General features: G+C 36.6%; 1 protein-coding gene across 2 annotated transcripts in view; it reads left to right on the top strand.

Annotated features, from left to right (window-relative positions):
• Window positions 1–17790, top strand: part of LOC117404579 (ceramide synthase 6-like) — a 39296-nt gene that overhangs the window by 7288 nt on the left and 14218 nt on the right. For both annotated transcript variants that reach the window (XM_034007486.3, XM_034007479.3), the window contains exons 2-5: window positions 2174–2279; window positions 3502–3632; window positions 10091–10148; window positions 16340–16390. In XM_034007486.3, coding sequence (XP_033863377.2) covers window positions 2174–2279; window positions 3502–3632; window positions 10091–10148; window positions 16340–16390 — 346 coding nt within the window. The remainder of the gene's footprint in view (window positions 1–2173; window positions 2280–3501; window positions 3633–10090; window positions 10149–16339; window positions 16391–17790) is intronic.

The following is a 17790-nucleotide window of genomic DNA, read 5'->3' as shown; positions in this document are numbered from 1 at the left end:
TTGTTTGTACTGTTTGTTTAGTATGCTACAAACAGCCTAATATTTAGAGCAGTGTGCTACTTAGAAATGGTAAAAGATTACATGCAAATGTAATGAACTGTCAGGTTCACAAAATTTCAATTAAGACTGGCCTTTATATTTTCAAACTATTGTTGCAGAGAAATAACTTTTTTTAGTCTGTGAAACAGAACAAGGATTTGGTATCCACTAACCAGTGTATGTACTTGCTAATCTCAGTGGTGTCACTGGGATAATTAAAATGCATTATACTTCAACCAGAAGGACACTGCAAAGAGTTATGGTTTAAAATGTAAAGGTTTGGTGGTGCAAATGCCTGCCTGCTTACAATAATTGAAATATTTAGTAAGTACAGTACAGCTTTGTGCATCATCGAGAATTTCGGACATTGAGACATTTATATAATATATATATATATATATAATATATATATATATATATATTATATATATATATATATATATATATATAGCAAATTTAGTTAATTCTGTAGGGTGATGCAAAACCTTTGGCCATAACTGTACATGAAGATTACAAGGATATATATATATATTTTTAATATACTGTAGTGTTCTGTTTCCATGGCTACATAGAATATATATATATATATATATATATATATATATATATATATATATAAGAGGTGTTCTGTCAGTTCTCTCATTATCCATTCACCCACAGAATGTCTTGAATCTGTTCATGCAGTTTTTCTGCACTGAAGGTACATGCACAGTGTGTCTGGACTGTCCCTTTGTATTTTATTTTATTCACCAATTCTAACAAACATTAAACTCATCCTCAAATGACATTGTTTTAGACCCAGTTATTTGTAATTATATACAGTTCTCATGTTACAGAACAAATAGATAGAGAGATAGAATTTAAAGTGTTGTCATCTCTTTACATTATTTAAAAGGCTTTCAGATAAACCCATCAAGTCATCAATCCAACAACTTTCAAAAGGTTGATAAATGCATTTATTTATTTTAGAATCTCAGATACGTTTTTTTAGTGCTGCAGAGCATTCCAGTAGAACGGAACTATATAAATGCTCTCAAATCTTTTTTTTTTTTTTTGTATTACTGAATTTTCAACACATGCAATAAGAAGAAAAATTTGTCTTCATGCAAGTTAATTAAACATTTGGAATGTGCAATGTTTACAATAATCATAAATTGTCTTTTTTTGCATAGTGAAAGTTCCCTTCCATACTCTTATCTTCAACAGTTCTTTTGAAAACAAAGTGTTAATTTAATGAGTGCATTTAATAAGCATAATCTTGTCTCGCCTCGATGATATGCTTTACAACAGCACCCGATGATCCATTGCTGGGTAATGTTCCCAGTCATTACTGCAATGCCAAAATTAGTACTCCTCATTTCAATCTCTCACTTAAAGATCAATCTTCCTCTTACTCTGACAGTTTTACTGAATAGTAAGAGAGCAAGAGCAAACTGCTTAATCACACTTTAAGTGGATTCCTGTTCTGTTTTTAGAATCTATCTTGCATTCATTGAAAGCCAACTAAATAATGTACCTGGAAAAATAGGTTCCAATTGCGTTGCCTCGCATATGCGAAGCTTGATTTAAGGAAAGTAAATCACAGATTTAACCCTTTTATTGTGCACACTTTCTTTACCATCAAAATCTCATTGGTAATTCATCCATTCTCATTCGTAGAATCATTACCGATTCATGAATGTTCATGAATAGCCTCTGTGTACTTGCTACTGTTTTAGACTAATGGCAACCTCACATTTCTTCTTTAATGAAAGATGAAACAGTCTTTGTCTTGACATTAATGAATGACTAATCTAATGTGACATACAATACATTCCCATTGTCCAATTCCAATGTAGCTGAAAGCTAGCTGAAGACTGCTATAGGGGGATACAAATTAAAACATAATGTCAATGCATCAGAATAGGGTAAACATTTCTTAAAACATTGGCATGTATCAATAAATATGTTGCTTAGATACTATAGGAATCTCCTGAAACACACACTATGTAAATATGCTGCTCTGTAAGTACAGTAGTTAAAAAGAAAGAAAAAAATGAAATGCTCTAGATTTTCAGAATTTGTCTTTTTTATCATTTGTTATAAAGATAATGAAATGACAATGTAACTAACTCCAGCGTGTATTTTGTTTCAGGTTTATTGCAAGACCATGTGCCTTGGGCCTTAAAATCCAAGCAAATGGACCACAGAAAGCTCAACCCAATGCTATTCTTGAGAAGGTCTTCACTGCAATTACCAAGGCAAGAGAACTTGCTGGTCACACACCGTGTGCTGTAACTATATTTGTGAACGTGCATGCTGATGTTATTCAGGGGCTATTTATGGATCACAAGAGTGTCTGCATACGTCATAATAACATCCAGTAGTAGAGTGACACACACATACACACGCATTAATGAGATTGCAGATTAGGAGGAGGTAGGTTTGTGATACTGTGCCTGTAGGGGGACATACTGTATGTTCAAGTATCAGAACTTGCTCTACAGATTAAAAAGAGATGATTATTCTTTATCTAACATTATCTGAATACTGTACTTAAAATGGAAAAGGCCACGCCAAATATGACTCTTTTTGCAGTATTTGTGAGTTATTCCGACTTCTTTTTTATGTTAATGTATTTATTTATTTAGAAAAATGTTTTGATTCAGTTTTTTTTTTTTTTAGCATTTCACTCAAGTATTACTATAATACATGTATATACAGTGGCTGTAGATCATGGTGGTTTACTTTCTTTATAATACTGTTTTAATTTTGCATTTACAACAGTGGTATGGGATGTATGTTACTAACATACTTCTTGGTCTGATTTTCACAAAAAAACGTTAAACAGGGTTTAGGGTTGCCACCTCGCTCCATAATGATGGGACAGGTTTTTGAACTTGCCACAAATGAATTGATTTTAATCATCGTGTAAAGTGAGTGTGCATTGCGTGGTCTGTTGCTAAATAAACTGAATTGTTTAACTTACTAGTTATAGTACTAAAGGCAGGCACCTTTATTAAATTAGATTGTTTCTGTCAATCAGAACTATACATCTTGCTGATTTGATTTATTTGTCTGATTGGGTGGGGATGTGTGAATCAGGAAGAAATATTAAATAAATAGAAACTGGACCACAATGAAAAAGAGTGTGTGTGAGTGCAAAGTTCTCTATAATGATGGAGTTGCAGTATTTTTATAGATATTTCTGCTCACATACAGTTTCTAGTAGTACGGTTTTAATCCATGTTGTTACGATGCACTCAGGACTGATTCACCTCCCCAAGCAAATAAACAATTACACCCATTTCATGAAGCAGCTCAAGCAATTCACACTCACTTTACAGTGCTTGTTCATTAAAATACATTCATTTGTGGTTTAGAGGCGAGTTGAAAGAAAAACATGTCTTGGTGTCCTGGAATTATGGGGCTATGCGGTAATGCTAATAGGTTGCACTTAACTATTATATTTTTTTGCTTTAGCACCCTGATGAGAAGAGATTAGAAGGCCTTTCCAAGCAGCTGGACTGGGATGTGCGCACCATTCAACGCTGGTTTCGACAGCGAAGAAACCAGGAGAAACCCAGTACCCTCAGCAAATTCTGCGAGAGCATGTAAGGACATTTGTCTCTTGGAATCCTAATATAGAGTTGTTGTATTAAAAAAAAAAAAGAAAATGAAAAAGCACACACTAGAGTCTTATACTTTGTGATGTACATGTCACACAGTACAGTACAGTACATAGAAATGTATGGTGTTAATACAGATTCACCTTGACGGAACTAGCTGACAGCAATAATGACTAGTCACTGATTTGGAAAAAACGTGTTTGTGCATAAAGGTTGCCCATTTCAACTTTGTGTTGTTGGCCCCTTTTAGATATACAGTTCCTGGTGGTCTTATTATTACTATATTACCATATTACTATATTTTCCCTTCAGCTGAGAATACATTTGGTCTTGCACAAAAAGCTTTCTGGTAAAGCAACTTACCACAATGGTACCACAATATTTACTGTCGTGCTACATTTTGTACAGGATCAACTTGCTGATACCTAAAACCCATTGCTGCTGACAGTTCTGTAAATAAATGACAGTAGTATTATATACAGTGCTTCTCAAAAGTACTGAAACCCTCTTCATATTTCATTGCAAAATACTCCAATTCAGAATGTCTGTTGATTTAAGTATTCTGCATTATGTATTGAGATAGAAAAAGACTGGCCTGACTTCTTGTATAGCCTCCACATGGAACAAGGTACATTTGTAATCACGGACACTAAATAACTGGCTTCTATTTTTCTATTTTAATAAAAATTATTTTCAGCTTGATATAATACCCAGGGTAGCAGATAATAAGAATGCTACGCCATCTTAAGCTTTGCAAGTCACACCTGGGATTAATTAGACATACCCTTGATGATTCAAGCTTAGGTGTATCTAAGAGCAGTAAAACCTGCAATGTTTAAAAATGCTGTGCAGTGAGTCTTATCCAGGTTTGCTGTCAGGTGGGTGTCTGTCTGTGAAACAGACGCTAAAGATTGCTCTACGTTATTATGTTCCTTTAGAACAACACTCCCATAGAAAATTAGATCCTAAAATGGTAAACAGCTAAATGGCTATTGCCCCCCCGCCCCCCCTTCCAAGTTTTGCAGCAGCCTTTGAATATGTTTATTACTAGCACTAAACATAGTCAAAGATTCACTGGAGTAGAGCCTCAATCATTTGAAATGGGATTATTAAGTAGCATTATTAAGACCCATTTTTATAAGTTTGTAAGCTTTTGCATATGGAAATACCTTGTAATACTAAGTTGCTGCCCATATGAGTGATTTATCCATTGTACGCATTATTAGACTTGCATTCTGTAATGTATAAAAGCTGCATCTTCCTGTTGCAAGACAGCCTGTCTGACCATCCTTGATTAGGGAGCTGAACATTTAGACATGGTAAGGAATGGTCACGTACTGTGTCTCTCCAGACCAGTTTAAAAACCTTGTGTGAATAGTGTCTCTACAATCTAATTACCATTTTAAAGCAGGTTTTTTTATTTTATTGTCCATACCCTGTAAATTCTGACTTTATTGCCTTGCGAAATCTTTCCCCTTTTATAGCCCCATTTTTATTTCCTGTTGTTCAAGGCAGTGGAGGCATGTCATAATCTACAATATATCTCAAGTTATAGGCTGCTAACTTGACAGCTAAAAAGGTTTATGAGGATGTAACATGTCTCTAATTTGTGTCAAAGTATATCTCTGAGTTTGTTTCAGTCTGTCACAGAATCTCCAAAGTGTCAAGACTGCCTGAAGTGTGGAAGACTGCGCTGTAATAATGTGCTAAGACAGAAGACTCAGGGGTAAATGTACTAAAGTGGTGCGGCTGTCACAAACCAGTTGCAAACGAGTCGGAAGTCTTGGGTGAAATGTACCAAACAAGCGCAATGCTATTTGCGACTTATTAGGGAATACTTTGTTTTTCTTTGTGGTTCAATCTTAGATGAATATGTAATTATGGACGTTCCTGCATAAATTTACCAAAAGCGGGTGGAGATAGTGCAAATCGGGGTTCTCAAATATTATAACGAGATGTGCTAAAGCTGCCGACAATTGTGACACTTACAATTGCATCAATTTATTAAGAACTTTTGAAAGAATGTTTTAAACAGTTGCAATTAGCAAACCTTTAAAAGGCAGTATGAAAAACACTATCCCCTAACCATGGCCGCTGTGATTGCAACAAGAAGGAGACATCATTTTCAGCACGTGCGAGTGATTTGTAGGATGAGAAGAGAAAAGGTATTTCGTACCCTCTTCGATTTAAATGAAGACCAAATTAAGCACAAGTACAGACTCGTCTAATGTCTAATTTAAAAGGTGACATGGAGCCTGTCACCCAGAAAAGTCATTCTGTCCCTGCAGTGGTCAATCTATTGTGCACCCTGCATTATCTTGCCTCTGGGTTCTTTCAGGGGACTGATATAGCTGTTGCTGGCATTTCCCAGTCTGCTTTTTCTCGTGCGTTGCCAGTTGTGCTCAATGCAATGCAAATACCTATTTTTCCCTAAAAGCAGCGTGTACTTTACGGGAAGGGAAGGGTGGCGTCTATTATACGTGTGCATTAGAATATAAAAACCATGGAAGGTCTTTTGCTTTGAATATTTCATCGAGAAATGAATACATATTTTAACAAGTTCATGACGAGATGAGATGTGTTGCTCCATCTCATTTGTACATTTAACTTTGATCTAGATAAACACTGTAGCCAGCAGATGCAAATCTCCAGGCATTAAAGTACTCTATCTAATAACAAACCCTCATGCTTGGGGGGTTGTGTTTTCTCCTTGTCCTGTGCTCATGAAGTTCCCAGTTCATATATTGTTTTCTTTCCATTCAGAGAAATGTGTAGTAATATTTCAACTTCTGCAGATGACATTTCAAATTCAGTCATATCTTGAGAACTAACTCTTCAAACTTGCCATGGTTGTTAAGCTAAGGTTATCAGAGTGATGGATGTGTTCTAGCTTTTTAGAGATACTCATGTTTCATGGCATTCGTACTGACTACTGTGTTATTTACATCTTCAGTGGGGAATATGTAAATAATTTGCATACAGTTTGGCATACTTGTGAGATCCCCTTTTGACAGTATATAACCATTCTAAATTGGGCTTGTGTGAAAGAAATATCTCTATTGTTGCCAGCATCTGCAATTCTCAACACCTTAGTCTCTCTGGATCTTGTCCAAAAAACATTTGCAAATCCCAGTCCAGTAGAAATTCATTACACTTGAGTGAAAAAACTGAACATCTTTTTCCCCTCCAAATGGTACACTGTACAAAACAAAATGCATGCAATAGGGCCTTGAGGTCAGAAGAATATACTTTGTAAAACTGTATGTAAAACAATGAGCTATTCACAGTTCATCATAGCATAGACTAATATTACTGATGCATAAACAACAAAACAGATCTTGAAGCTAGAATATTGCTTTTTGACTCATAATCACATTTGTTTTATAACTTGTATATTTTTTCCCTGCTATGAAAAATTCCAGTGAAATTTACTTGTTCTGTTCCATTGACAGAAAAACTGCATTAGTTGTTTGAAGTCTACAGGAACAGTATTGATTAAACTGTACTCCACAGGTAGATGCATGTAAACACAAGCTTTTTACACTACATTCAGTATAGAAAAAGAAATACTAATGTAGTGCTATTAACAATAGTATGAAAATTAGCAATTTGGGGATTTTTTGTACTGTATACTAATGTGAGTGTTGACATACAGTGTCTTTTGTTCAATCTTATTAATCCATATAATTTAAATTCACTCATAAACTAAGCTGTGTGTTTAGTTAAGACTGAGCTAGTAAAACAGTTTGCTGTAATCCAGGACAGTTTTGAGAACGTCACAGTCATCCAGTGGAATACAGCTGGAGTTCTGCAAAGAACAATTCGCTCGGCAGCGATGAGTCTGTTGAAGCAGGTGGTCTGTTAAGACCACCAGATGGACCACAGCTGGTTGGCTGCTATTGAATATAAATGTGGATGCTTTTCCCTTTATTGAAGAAAACAAATTTAATCTGTGCCAATTTGGCCATCTACAGTACAAGGCTCTGTTGATGCATTTGTCATATTTATTCTATCTTTATATGATTTTGTTCACCCCTTGGAAATTACCCCTGACCCCCCACCCCCCTTTTTTATATAAAGGGATCTGAGAGGATTGGACAATTCTTACCAAGGTCAGAGCAGTCAGGACTTCCGTCTCAGTAAGATTATGTCCTTTTGTCTTTGTCTGTGCATTTTATTGCAGGTATTTGGAGTCGAAGGATGGTGTGTGCAAAAAGATTAGTATTACAAACTTCGACTTTTTAGACTTAAACATACTGCAAAGAATGCCTTTCATATGCTTCCAGTTAATACGCGAAGGGATATGTGGGCAGCAGTGTGGAGTAGTAGTTAGGGCTCTGGACTCCTGACCGGAGGGTCATGGGTTCAATCCCGGGGGGGCCGGGGACACTGCTGTTTACCCTTGAGCAAGGTACTTTACCTAGATTGCTCCAGTAAAAACCTAGCTGTATAATTGTATGTAAAAATAATGTGATATCTTGTAATAATTGTAAGTCACCCTGGATAAGGGCGTCTGCTAAGAAATGTAATAATAATAATATATTTTCAAATCTGTTACTCCAGTTAACACTTTGAAAAAATGCCCCAAAGTATATAGTCGTCTTTTGTACTGTACAACACAAACTGGAGATTTTGATGAGATACTGTGTAGCATTTCATAATATCTTCAGCCACAGGGAAAACTACAGTAATTGAGTTATTGAGTGGTGGAACCAGAGAAACTGTGTCATACAAGTTCAGAAAGAATCTGCACTGAATTGGGGTGGTGGGGGGGTGAAATCTGCCAGTCATTTCTGTGATTTGTAAATTTCATACAACTGGCATTGTAGGGACAACGTATATTGTGGCTGACTCCAGACATGCCAAAGTATGAGAGTTCTATTAAGAGATTACATGTGATACACATAACTGTATTTTAGGATTTCATATTAAGTCCTTGTGGTAGTGAGATATACTAATCCTGTTATGTTTTCAGATAACATTTTAAGCAATCGCATAAGGTGAGCTCATTTGTTTTTGTAAATCTGAGCAGTCATGTGATTGAGATATTAGTGCCAGTGTATTTTATGGTTTTCTTGGTCACATTATGGGTGTTATAATATAAATTAACACTTTTGTGGAAGCAGTTCTACAAAGCTGCTGCCTTTAAACTGTCACAGTCTCATATCTTAGAGACTTTTTGAAGTACTGGCTTCATATGTTAAGTGTTATATAAACAATTCAGGCTAAATTTATCAGAGTCCTTGACATTGGCTTAGACCCAGCGTGGCTGCTATATTGAGAGTACATAACTTATTAGGTTGCTGTGACTTTTCCACCACAGCCTTTAAAAAAAAAAAAAAAAAAAACCCTATTCTATGATTCTCACAGCTTGATTATTATCGGCCAATAAAACTCCTTTGTTACAATTTTGCTAGGACATTTTATTTAGAAGTTTAGCCTGCAAAAACAAAAATGAGGACAAAGCAGTTGGCAGAAAATATAAGTTAAGACTCCTACAAAGCAGGATGTGGATTGGATTGTGTTGTGGGGATTGGACAATAGCACGTTCCTGTTCTTCACTGAGGACTTCTTACACAGCATTGCATGGGAAACCATAGTAGTCAGGAGAAACCTACAAGAATCGCATGCAGAGCATGGCTGTTGAAGATGGATCTGTTTACTTATATCTGCAGCCCACAAAGGACTGCAAAGCTTGCTTGAAAAAAAAAAAAAAAACCCAAACTAGTAATACAGGAAACCCTAACATGAGATAGGATTATTACGAACATAAGAACGTTTACAAACGAGAGGAGGCCATTCGGCACATCTTGCTCGTTTTGGTTGTTAGTAGCTTATTGATCCGAGAATCTCATCAAGCAGCTTCTTGAAGGATCCCAGGGTGTCAGCTTCAAAACAATTACTGGGCTGGTTCCAGACCCCCACAATTCTTTGTGTATAAAAGTGCCTACTATTTTCTGTTCTGAATGCCCCTTTATCTAATCTCCATTTGTGACCCCTGGTCCTTGTTTCTTTTTTCAGGTCGAAAAAGTCCCCTGGGTCGACATAGTCAATATGTTTTAGAATTTTGAATGCTTGAATCAGATCAACGCGTAGTCGTCATTGTTCAAGACTGAACAGATTCAATTCGACATGCCTTTTAAACCTGCGATAATTCTGGTCGCTCTTCTTTGCACTCTTTCTAGAACAGCAATATCCTTTTTGTAACGAGGTGACCAGAACTGAACACAATTTCTAGTTTAGAAACATTAATTGCTTTTTATTCTAATTACAAAAAGCAAAAACTGAATCTAGCCCCACATATTTGAACCGCACGTACTCTTTTGATAAACCTGTTTATTTTAATATTAAACTGGACATTTTCATTGTACTGACATGTGTATTGTCTTATACCCTTGTTACTAAGATACCTTGAGTTTATGAGTGTGTTTCTGTCTCTACAGGTGGAGATTTACATTTTATCTGTATATATTTACCTATGGAGTGCGGTTCCTAAAAAAGGTAAGAAAACATATACTATACCTCCCTCCAACTTACACAGTAGGACACAGTAGGACTTTATACTAAAAGCCCCCCCCCTCTGTATTTACTGCATCATTTTCAAATAAAAAGAAAACTTAAATGGTGCTCCCAAGTGGCGCATCCAGTAAAGGCGCTCCGCATGGAGTGCAGCATGCGCCCTATAGCCTGGACGTCACTGGTTCGAGTCTCCAGGCTGTACCACTGACGACCGTAGACGGCAGCTCCCAGTTGGTCGAGCGGGGGGGGGGAGGACTTAGGTCGGCCAGGGTGCCGTTAGCTCACCAGCGACCCCTGTGGTTTGGCCGGGCACCTGCGGACTTGCCTGTAAGCTGCCCAGAGCTGCGTTGTCCTCCGACACTGTAGCTCTGAGGTGGCTGCATGGTGGGCCTGCAGTGTGTAAAAGAAGCGGTCGGCTGACGGCACACGTTTCGGAGGACAGCGTGTGTTTGTCTTCGCCGCTCCCGAATCAGTGCGGGGTGGTAGCAGTGAACTGAGTCTAAAAATAATTGGCTATTCCAAATTGGGGAGAAAATGATAAAAACAATTGGTGACTACTAAATTAAAAATAAATAAATAAATACAATTAAAGATGCAAGGTCACATCAAGGTTATATGGCAAGTTTAACTACGCACTACTCAGAAGGTAAACAGGTTTGCCTGTACTTTCTGTATACTGCCTTTTAATAGAATACTGTTGTATAAAAAGATAGACATTTACATAAACTGTTATGTAAGATTGAAACTATACATGTTGCAATTATATCTTACCAATGCTTGTCTTAATAACATTAGAGGAATACTAGTTGTATCTTTTTAAACAGCCTTTTTTAATAATTTTGTTCTATAATGAACGCATCAATGTTTTTTTAATTTATTTTTTTAATTGACACATTCACTGAGTGTTTCTCTTTTTCTAGCACCTGTATCATAAAGTAATTGTAAAATGAGTTCATTTTACAGAGCTGGGGCAAGGCTCTAGGGTGTTGTATTAATAGAAACACATTTTGTATCCGAACAGCTGTTAATGGTTCCTTCAGTATTTCCCTAGTTTTTTCAACTGGTTTGATAAGAGCAAAGAAACAAAACCTGTTTTTGCTTCTTATACTACCAACAGAGTTAGTCTGGTTCCACCACTTAATAACTTCATTACTGTAGCTTTACCAATATTTACAGATATTGCCTTCAGACAACATTCTGTTTTTGTATAAATTTTCTTTGACTGTATGTGGCAATGTGCCCCGCCCCTGTGTGCATATTATGTGTTGTATGTTGCGTGCGTGTGTAAATGTTGGTGTATAGTCATTGGTACACAGGATATAAACGGGTCTGTGTTTCACGTGTGATTTAAAAAGGTAGATTTATATTTAGGCACGAGGAGGGCACAAATCACTTCACGTGCTGGTTAAATGTAATATGTGAGCACGGGGTTGCACAGAATTAATTCACGTGCTGGGATTCAAGTGAATAATTAATTAGTAATTTAATCCCAGCACAACAGTATATATAGAGACACGTAGCATTCAGTCGGGGTTGGGTGTTCGGTGAGTGGAGAACGGGATTGGAGACGGAGGTATTTGTGGAAAGTAATAATAGTTAAATCTGCTCACCGTGTTTTGTTCGTCTGTCTGTGCACTGTTTAGTTCGTTTTGTTTGTCTTTTTATTTTGGCGTATAGTGCCGTGTCCTGTGTTTTGTTACAAACCTTTTATTTTCTGTGCTGTTTATTAAATGCTGAGCGAAACCATTCGCTCAGCTTCACCAAACCACACCTCTCTGTCGTTTGTGTTCCTGTTTCTGGTCTGACGCCACCCACTCCGGCCGTCTTTGTGACACTGTAACATAACTTGGTCTCTGGCTTCTCTGGTAAGGTTTACAGTAACTTTGGAGCACAGCATTTGAGCAGAGTGGAGCGCTCCTCTCTCTCTTCCTCTTTGAAACCCCTCGCTCCAAGGCTTTTATTTCCCCAGTCTGCGCCACTCCGGTTCTTCTAATTCTGCAGCCAGCTCTGCTCCACTGCTAGTGTAAATCGCTTCCAAAATGTATGTTTTGCTATCCCTCTTCAATTTGTTTTTTTATTTATGGATTATTACCTGTTTTGTTTGTGCCACTGAGGGGTATTGGTAGGGGGATTGGGGGGGCGAGGGGGGGTTAGGGGGAGGGGGGGAGTTGGAGTGGGAGCAGTGTCACAGAGTTTTCGCGCTCACACTCCACTCAGGAACTTTACCCACTCCACTCCATGTTCCTAGCAAAATGGTCCCGCTCCGCTTGCACTCAGCTCCGCTCACATGCTCTGCTTTGGAGGAGTCACAATTGAATGTTTAGAGTAAATGCAAAACAATTTGTGTGTGGTCTGAAAACAGCATTTGTCAATATAGTGTTAAAAACTCTGTTACCTAACTGTACATTTCTTGTTGTCTTCCGTTTTGATATACTGACAATATAAGATTGCTTTTCTGGCATTTGTCAAGCTGTTAATCAGACCACCATGATATTGACTGGGATGAACACAAACCAATTGAAATACATAAAAAGCCATCTGACATCAGACGTTTCGTGTTCATGAACTGCAGGTCATACTCTAGACGTTTCCTATCATGGCCAGGCCTGAGTTTTTATAATGTTTTCATTATTTGTTTGAGGCCCAGCTGCTGGTCGATCTTATAAAACGTGCTCTTCTTCTATAACACCACATTATACTATATACAATGCTCTAACCCAAGTATAATTCTCCAGACATTTGTAAAAGGGTGCACTTTTTATTAAAAAAATATATATATGTAATTTAAAATATATATCTTTTTATATCCCTGAGCAAATGAATTTACAGAGAGCCTATAGCATGGCTTCTTTCTACTGAAGGCACAAATCAGAATGCCGTGTGTCACATGCTAACCTTCTAATATTGGATTGTTGTGTGACGCACTTTGGGTATAGCGTACTCCAATAAAATAATTAAAATAAAAAGCTGCATACACTATAACTGGCACACACAAGTCCAGTTTAAAGTATTGCTATAGTTCAGTAATTATATGCCAAATATGATTGGAAATTAGGTTGCACATAAATAGCTTCAATTCAGCTGGGATTTGTAACCGTTTCCAGCTTGACAAGGTTGTCATGCAGTCTATGGCATCCATTATGGAGATGAAATGGGATTATGTATAAGGACACTGACCCTTTTTATTCCTGAGGTGCTTTCCGTCACATGTCGTGATGCAGACAAAAATGCTGCAGAGCTGGTTTACTGGGTGTTGTAATACACCACTGTCATTTAAGCAAAACATCATAAGGAGCTTATAACATGCATGCATTTTACAAGTGCCAACCTGCTATATTTTAGTCCACAGTGTTTAAGTCATTTTATGAATTTTCTGCCTCCTTTTTCAGTTGGGTCTCAGTAGTGTAACAGCATTACTGGTTGTACATATTCCTCTGAATGGGTTTGATAACATGCATGGTCATTTACAGTGTAGTTCTTTTTAGTAAAGTTTTGTATTATGGTACATATAGTACGCTGTAAGTGCTGCACTTCTGAATTAGTGACAGCAGATCTTGTTGGGCAGTCAGAGGTCGATATAGCCCTGTATGGTATGTTTATACCTTAGGTAGACACTGCTAGAGAAGGTGGAGATTTACCCTAATGTTTTTTTCTTGGTATAAATCCAAACAAAGAGAAAGGTCCCTAGCTATGCTGCGCTATTTTTAAAACTGCATGTCTCATGGACTGAAGCTCAGGGGTCCACTGATGTACATTTTTTTTTCAACTGTTCAGTTTTAATAGATTACATTTCCTGTTGTCTTCAATGCAGCTTTTTTTTATCTTCAATACAAAAAAAAGTATGTTTTCACGGAAGAGAGGAATGGAGCATAAGATTAATTATTCTGTTTGAACATCTATTGCAGTTTACAGAAATAATGCAGGTTGGTACTTGAGCTGGGGTTGCTATGGGTATTCGTAATCTTTCAAGTATATGCAACAGTGCAGAGATGGCACAGGTGATTTGGTTGTAAATGAGAGAAGACACTTTCCTGAAAGAGTAGAACATTTGTTTAAATGTGTGGGCTATTTTGGACGCTTAGAATTTTGCTAGTGCTAGTTAAATATTTTTTAAGATTGATAAAATCCCAAGGCTAAATTGAACATGTGAATTATATACAATAACGCATAAACCAGTTAATTGCTTGTAGTTGAACTTGAGAGAGTTGGTTGTCCTGTACACAAGGTACTGAAATGACTAACAGCTGTATTGGTTTCTGGCAGGAAACCCTATATCTACAATATCTGCTAAGGTTAACTAAGTAGCAGATCTTCACATGCACAGAAATAGTTTATCTGTCATAAAATAAAAATTAAATACATTTAGAAAATGCATGGTTGGAAATACTCCTGTAGCCAGTGTGGGCTATTGTATCTCTAAAACCTGTAAAATAAGAGCAGATTTCGACTGATACCAAACCAGGAAAACATGAATAAAGTGAAATAAAAAAATATATTGATTAATTATAACTGTGTAAAATTCCATGTTGTTATTGTGTGTTTTTTTTATGAGCCTAAATAATTAAACATGATAATCACTCACCTACATGTTCTTAGTTGACCGAGCTGGCTGACTGATTATACTGCACAAATTGTTAGTTTGGTACTGGATTTGCTGATGTGAGCTTTCAAGTACATGAAAAACACCTTAAAACTGGTTAAAAGCTATTGTTAATGGGGAAAGTCTGATGAAAAGCTGAATGACTGTATCACAGCTTTAAACTGTTACAGAGGTTATTGTTGTAAAAGTTCAGCAGCATATGATTCTTTTATTTTAGTTGCTATGGCTACAGTTGTTCTTCTGGTCTGCTTTGAGTTGGCAGGCACTGGTCATAGTACTGACAATACTCACTATAATTATTGCATCCTACAGATACACATAGACTCAGGGCTATGGGGTTTATATGGCCTTATTCTTTACTTTAAAGAGGTTGCTGACAAAAATGGCACCTGGCTTAGTTTGTGAGTTTTCAGTGGCAAAACAATACTCCCCCTGATAAGGCTGGCTTTGAGAGTGAGTGAAGGGGAAGCAGCTGTACAGTATATGGAATTGATTACCATATCATTTCCAAGATCAATTACATTAGTAATGTAACACAAAAGATAATTTATTTTGGTCTCCACCTCCCTGGCCAAACTCCTACTGGAATGACTGTTCTCCTTTTTTCTCTCTTTCTCTCTGCTATGAGCTCTTTTGTACATAATTCTTTGTGTTTGTTTTGCTTTGTCATGCTCGCTTTTATTTGCTTTGTTTGGAAAAAATACAGTATTTTTTTACATAAGATAACATAAAACCTAATTAAACAACTATATTCTAATGTTTAGCAATTTGGCATTTTTTTAAAGTTTATTGTAATTGGACTTGCAATAACTATTGAGAATAAAGCTGACCAACAATCTTATTTATTTGTTTAAATACATATATATATATATATAATATATATAGGTCTTTGACCATAGAACGCTGACCATTGATCTTTGACCATAGAACGCTGAATAATTTCGTCATGGTGCAATCATTTATAGAGAGCATTACCTGTACTGCTTCAACCAGCCCCTATTAACTGAAGTAAAAACAGGCCAAAGAATAGTAGTTGCCATAGCAACAAAGCAATAACCCATTGACCTTTATTTGCATCATCAGTTCATTTCCTTCATGAGAAACAAATCCAATAGCTGAGTTGAGGTCAACAGTAACAAAGATAGTGAAAAGCAAATGCGGTTGAAAACGAAAATAAAATAGTCATTCTGCTCTGTTGCTGCCAAAAATGTAGCCAATGCATTTTCTTGAATATCTCTCGGAACTCTCAGATCTCTAAGAACAGAAGATAGCTGAAAGTTAAGAATGAGTAAGCTACTGTAATGACCTACTGGCCTTCTTGCTGAGGATGTTTCTGTAAATTTACCATCACTCACAGGTGATACTGGTACCGTACTGCAGTAGTAGTAGTAGTAGTAGTTGAAGTAATATTAGTTATATTATTATTTGCATTATTATTTTTTAATAATAATAATTTACTACCTATAGGCAGTATTTAGCAGGTATTGATCATATTATGTAATGCGTAATTACCATTAGCTAATGCTCAATGGTCTAATGTCACTTCTCTCTTTTTTTTATTTCTTTTATTAAGACTTCCTGGCTTTGGGACACCCGAGACTGCTGGTACAACTACCCATACCAGGTATATGATATCATGTGTTTACAAAGGGACAGCAACTTTCCTGTTGCAAACTAAATAACTGGTACACTGAAAGCCAGATGTTTCTTGTTCAAGGCCTTTCTCTTGTTAGAAAATCTGGTACTTGCACAAATTTATTTTATATTTATATTCTACACCTTTACCACTCAGAGAAACAAAACAAAAATAATCTTAAATGACATGTTTTTTAAATAAACTAAACTTGCACTAAGTCCTATGCTTATTGCAAATGGGATTGAGCTAAGAATACCAGGCACAGATCTCCCATTAGACCGAGGTAGGTTGCTATGCAGCATCACAAACATTCTTAAGAATGTCAACTCTGTGTCCCCTGACTGATTTTTAGAAGTTTTGTAACATTGTTATTCATAATAAAACTAGACTTTTGAGATGCAAATCTGGTTAGAAACATGCAGCCACCTTTTGTAAATCTATCAGCCCTCTCAATTATATAAGCCTAAGCCACGGATACTGCTCTTGTTTGACTAGAGTGTACATAGCCTTAATTCATTCTGCTTTCACCTTTATGCCTTATCAATTGGAGGACTGAAAATGAAATTGAAGTAGAGCTACTTCAGCCAGCAAGGCAGAACAGCTGTTGGAAAATATTCAGGAGTGCCAGCCTTTTAATTTAACCAAGCAATCATTTACTCTTGCTAATTTATTTTTCAGACATAGCAAGAATAAAAATAGGAAAATTCTCTGTTTTCTCAGGAGTAGTCTTGCAGTTTGAAATTAATTGTTGTTTTATTCCCACATGTATGACCAATTAGAATCTTTACAACTCCCACACTGTCATGTTTTACTTGCTCAGGTTAGTAGGTTAACATTACAGCATTTCTCTTGGTAATCTTACCTAAGCGCAATGTACCAGCAAGCTCATTCTATACAGACAGCTACTTCTTTCATAACCAGAGAGAAATCCACGATGGGCATACCTAGTAGCTCATCTGCAAGGCCATCATGACATAAGTGATACAGAGCGTGTATTTTTTTTATAATAATAAAGACATTTATGTTACCTTGTGATGTAGATTTATTATTATTATTATTATTATTATTATTATTATTATTATTATTATTGTTATTTATTTATTAGCAGACGCCGTTATCCAGGGCGACATACAATTGTTACATGATATCACATTATTTTTACATACAATTACATTATTTTTTACACATTATTTTTACATACAATTACCCATTTATACAGTTGGGGTTTTACTGGAGCAATCTAGGTAAAGTACAGCAGCTCAAGGGTACAACAGCAGTGTCGTCCTCCTGGGATTGAACCCACGACCCTCCGGTCAAGAGTCCAGAGCCCTAACCAATACTTCACACTGCTGCCCTTTAATCATTGTATTTTATTATTTCATCTTTTA

This window comes from Acipenser ruthenus, chromosome 10 (assembly GCF_902713425.1).
Source record: "Acipenser ruthenus chromosome 10, fAciRut3.2 maternal haplotype, whole genome shotgun sequence".
Classification (NCBI taxonomy): domain Eukaryota; kingdom Metazoa; phylum Chordata; class Actinopteri; order Acipenseriformes; family Acipenseridae; genus Acipenser; species Acipenser ruthenus.
Note: the sequence above shows the minus strand (reverse complement) of the source record. Positions and strands in the feature narration are given on the sequence as shown.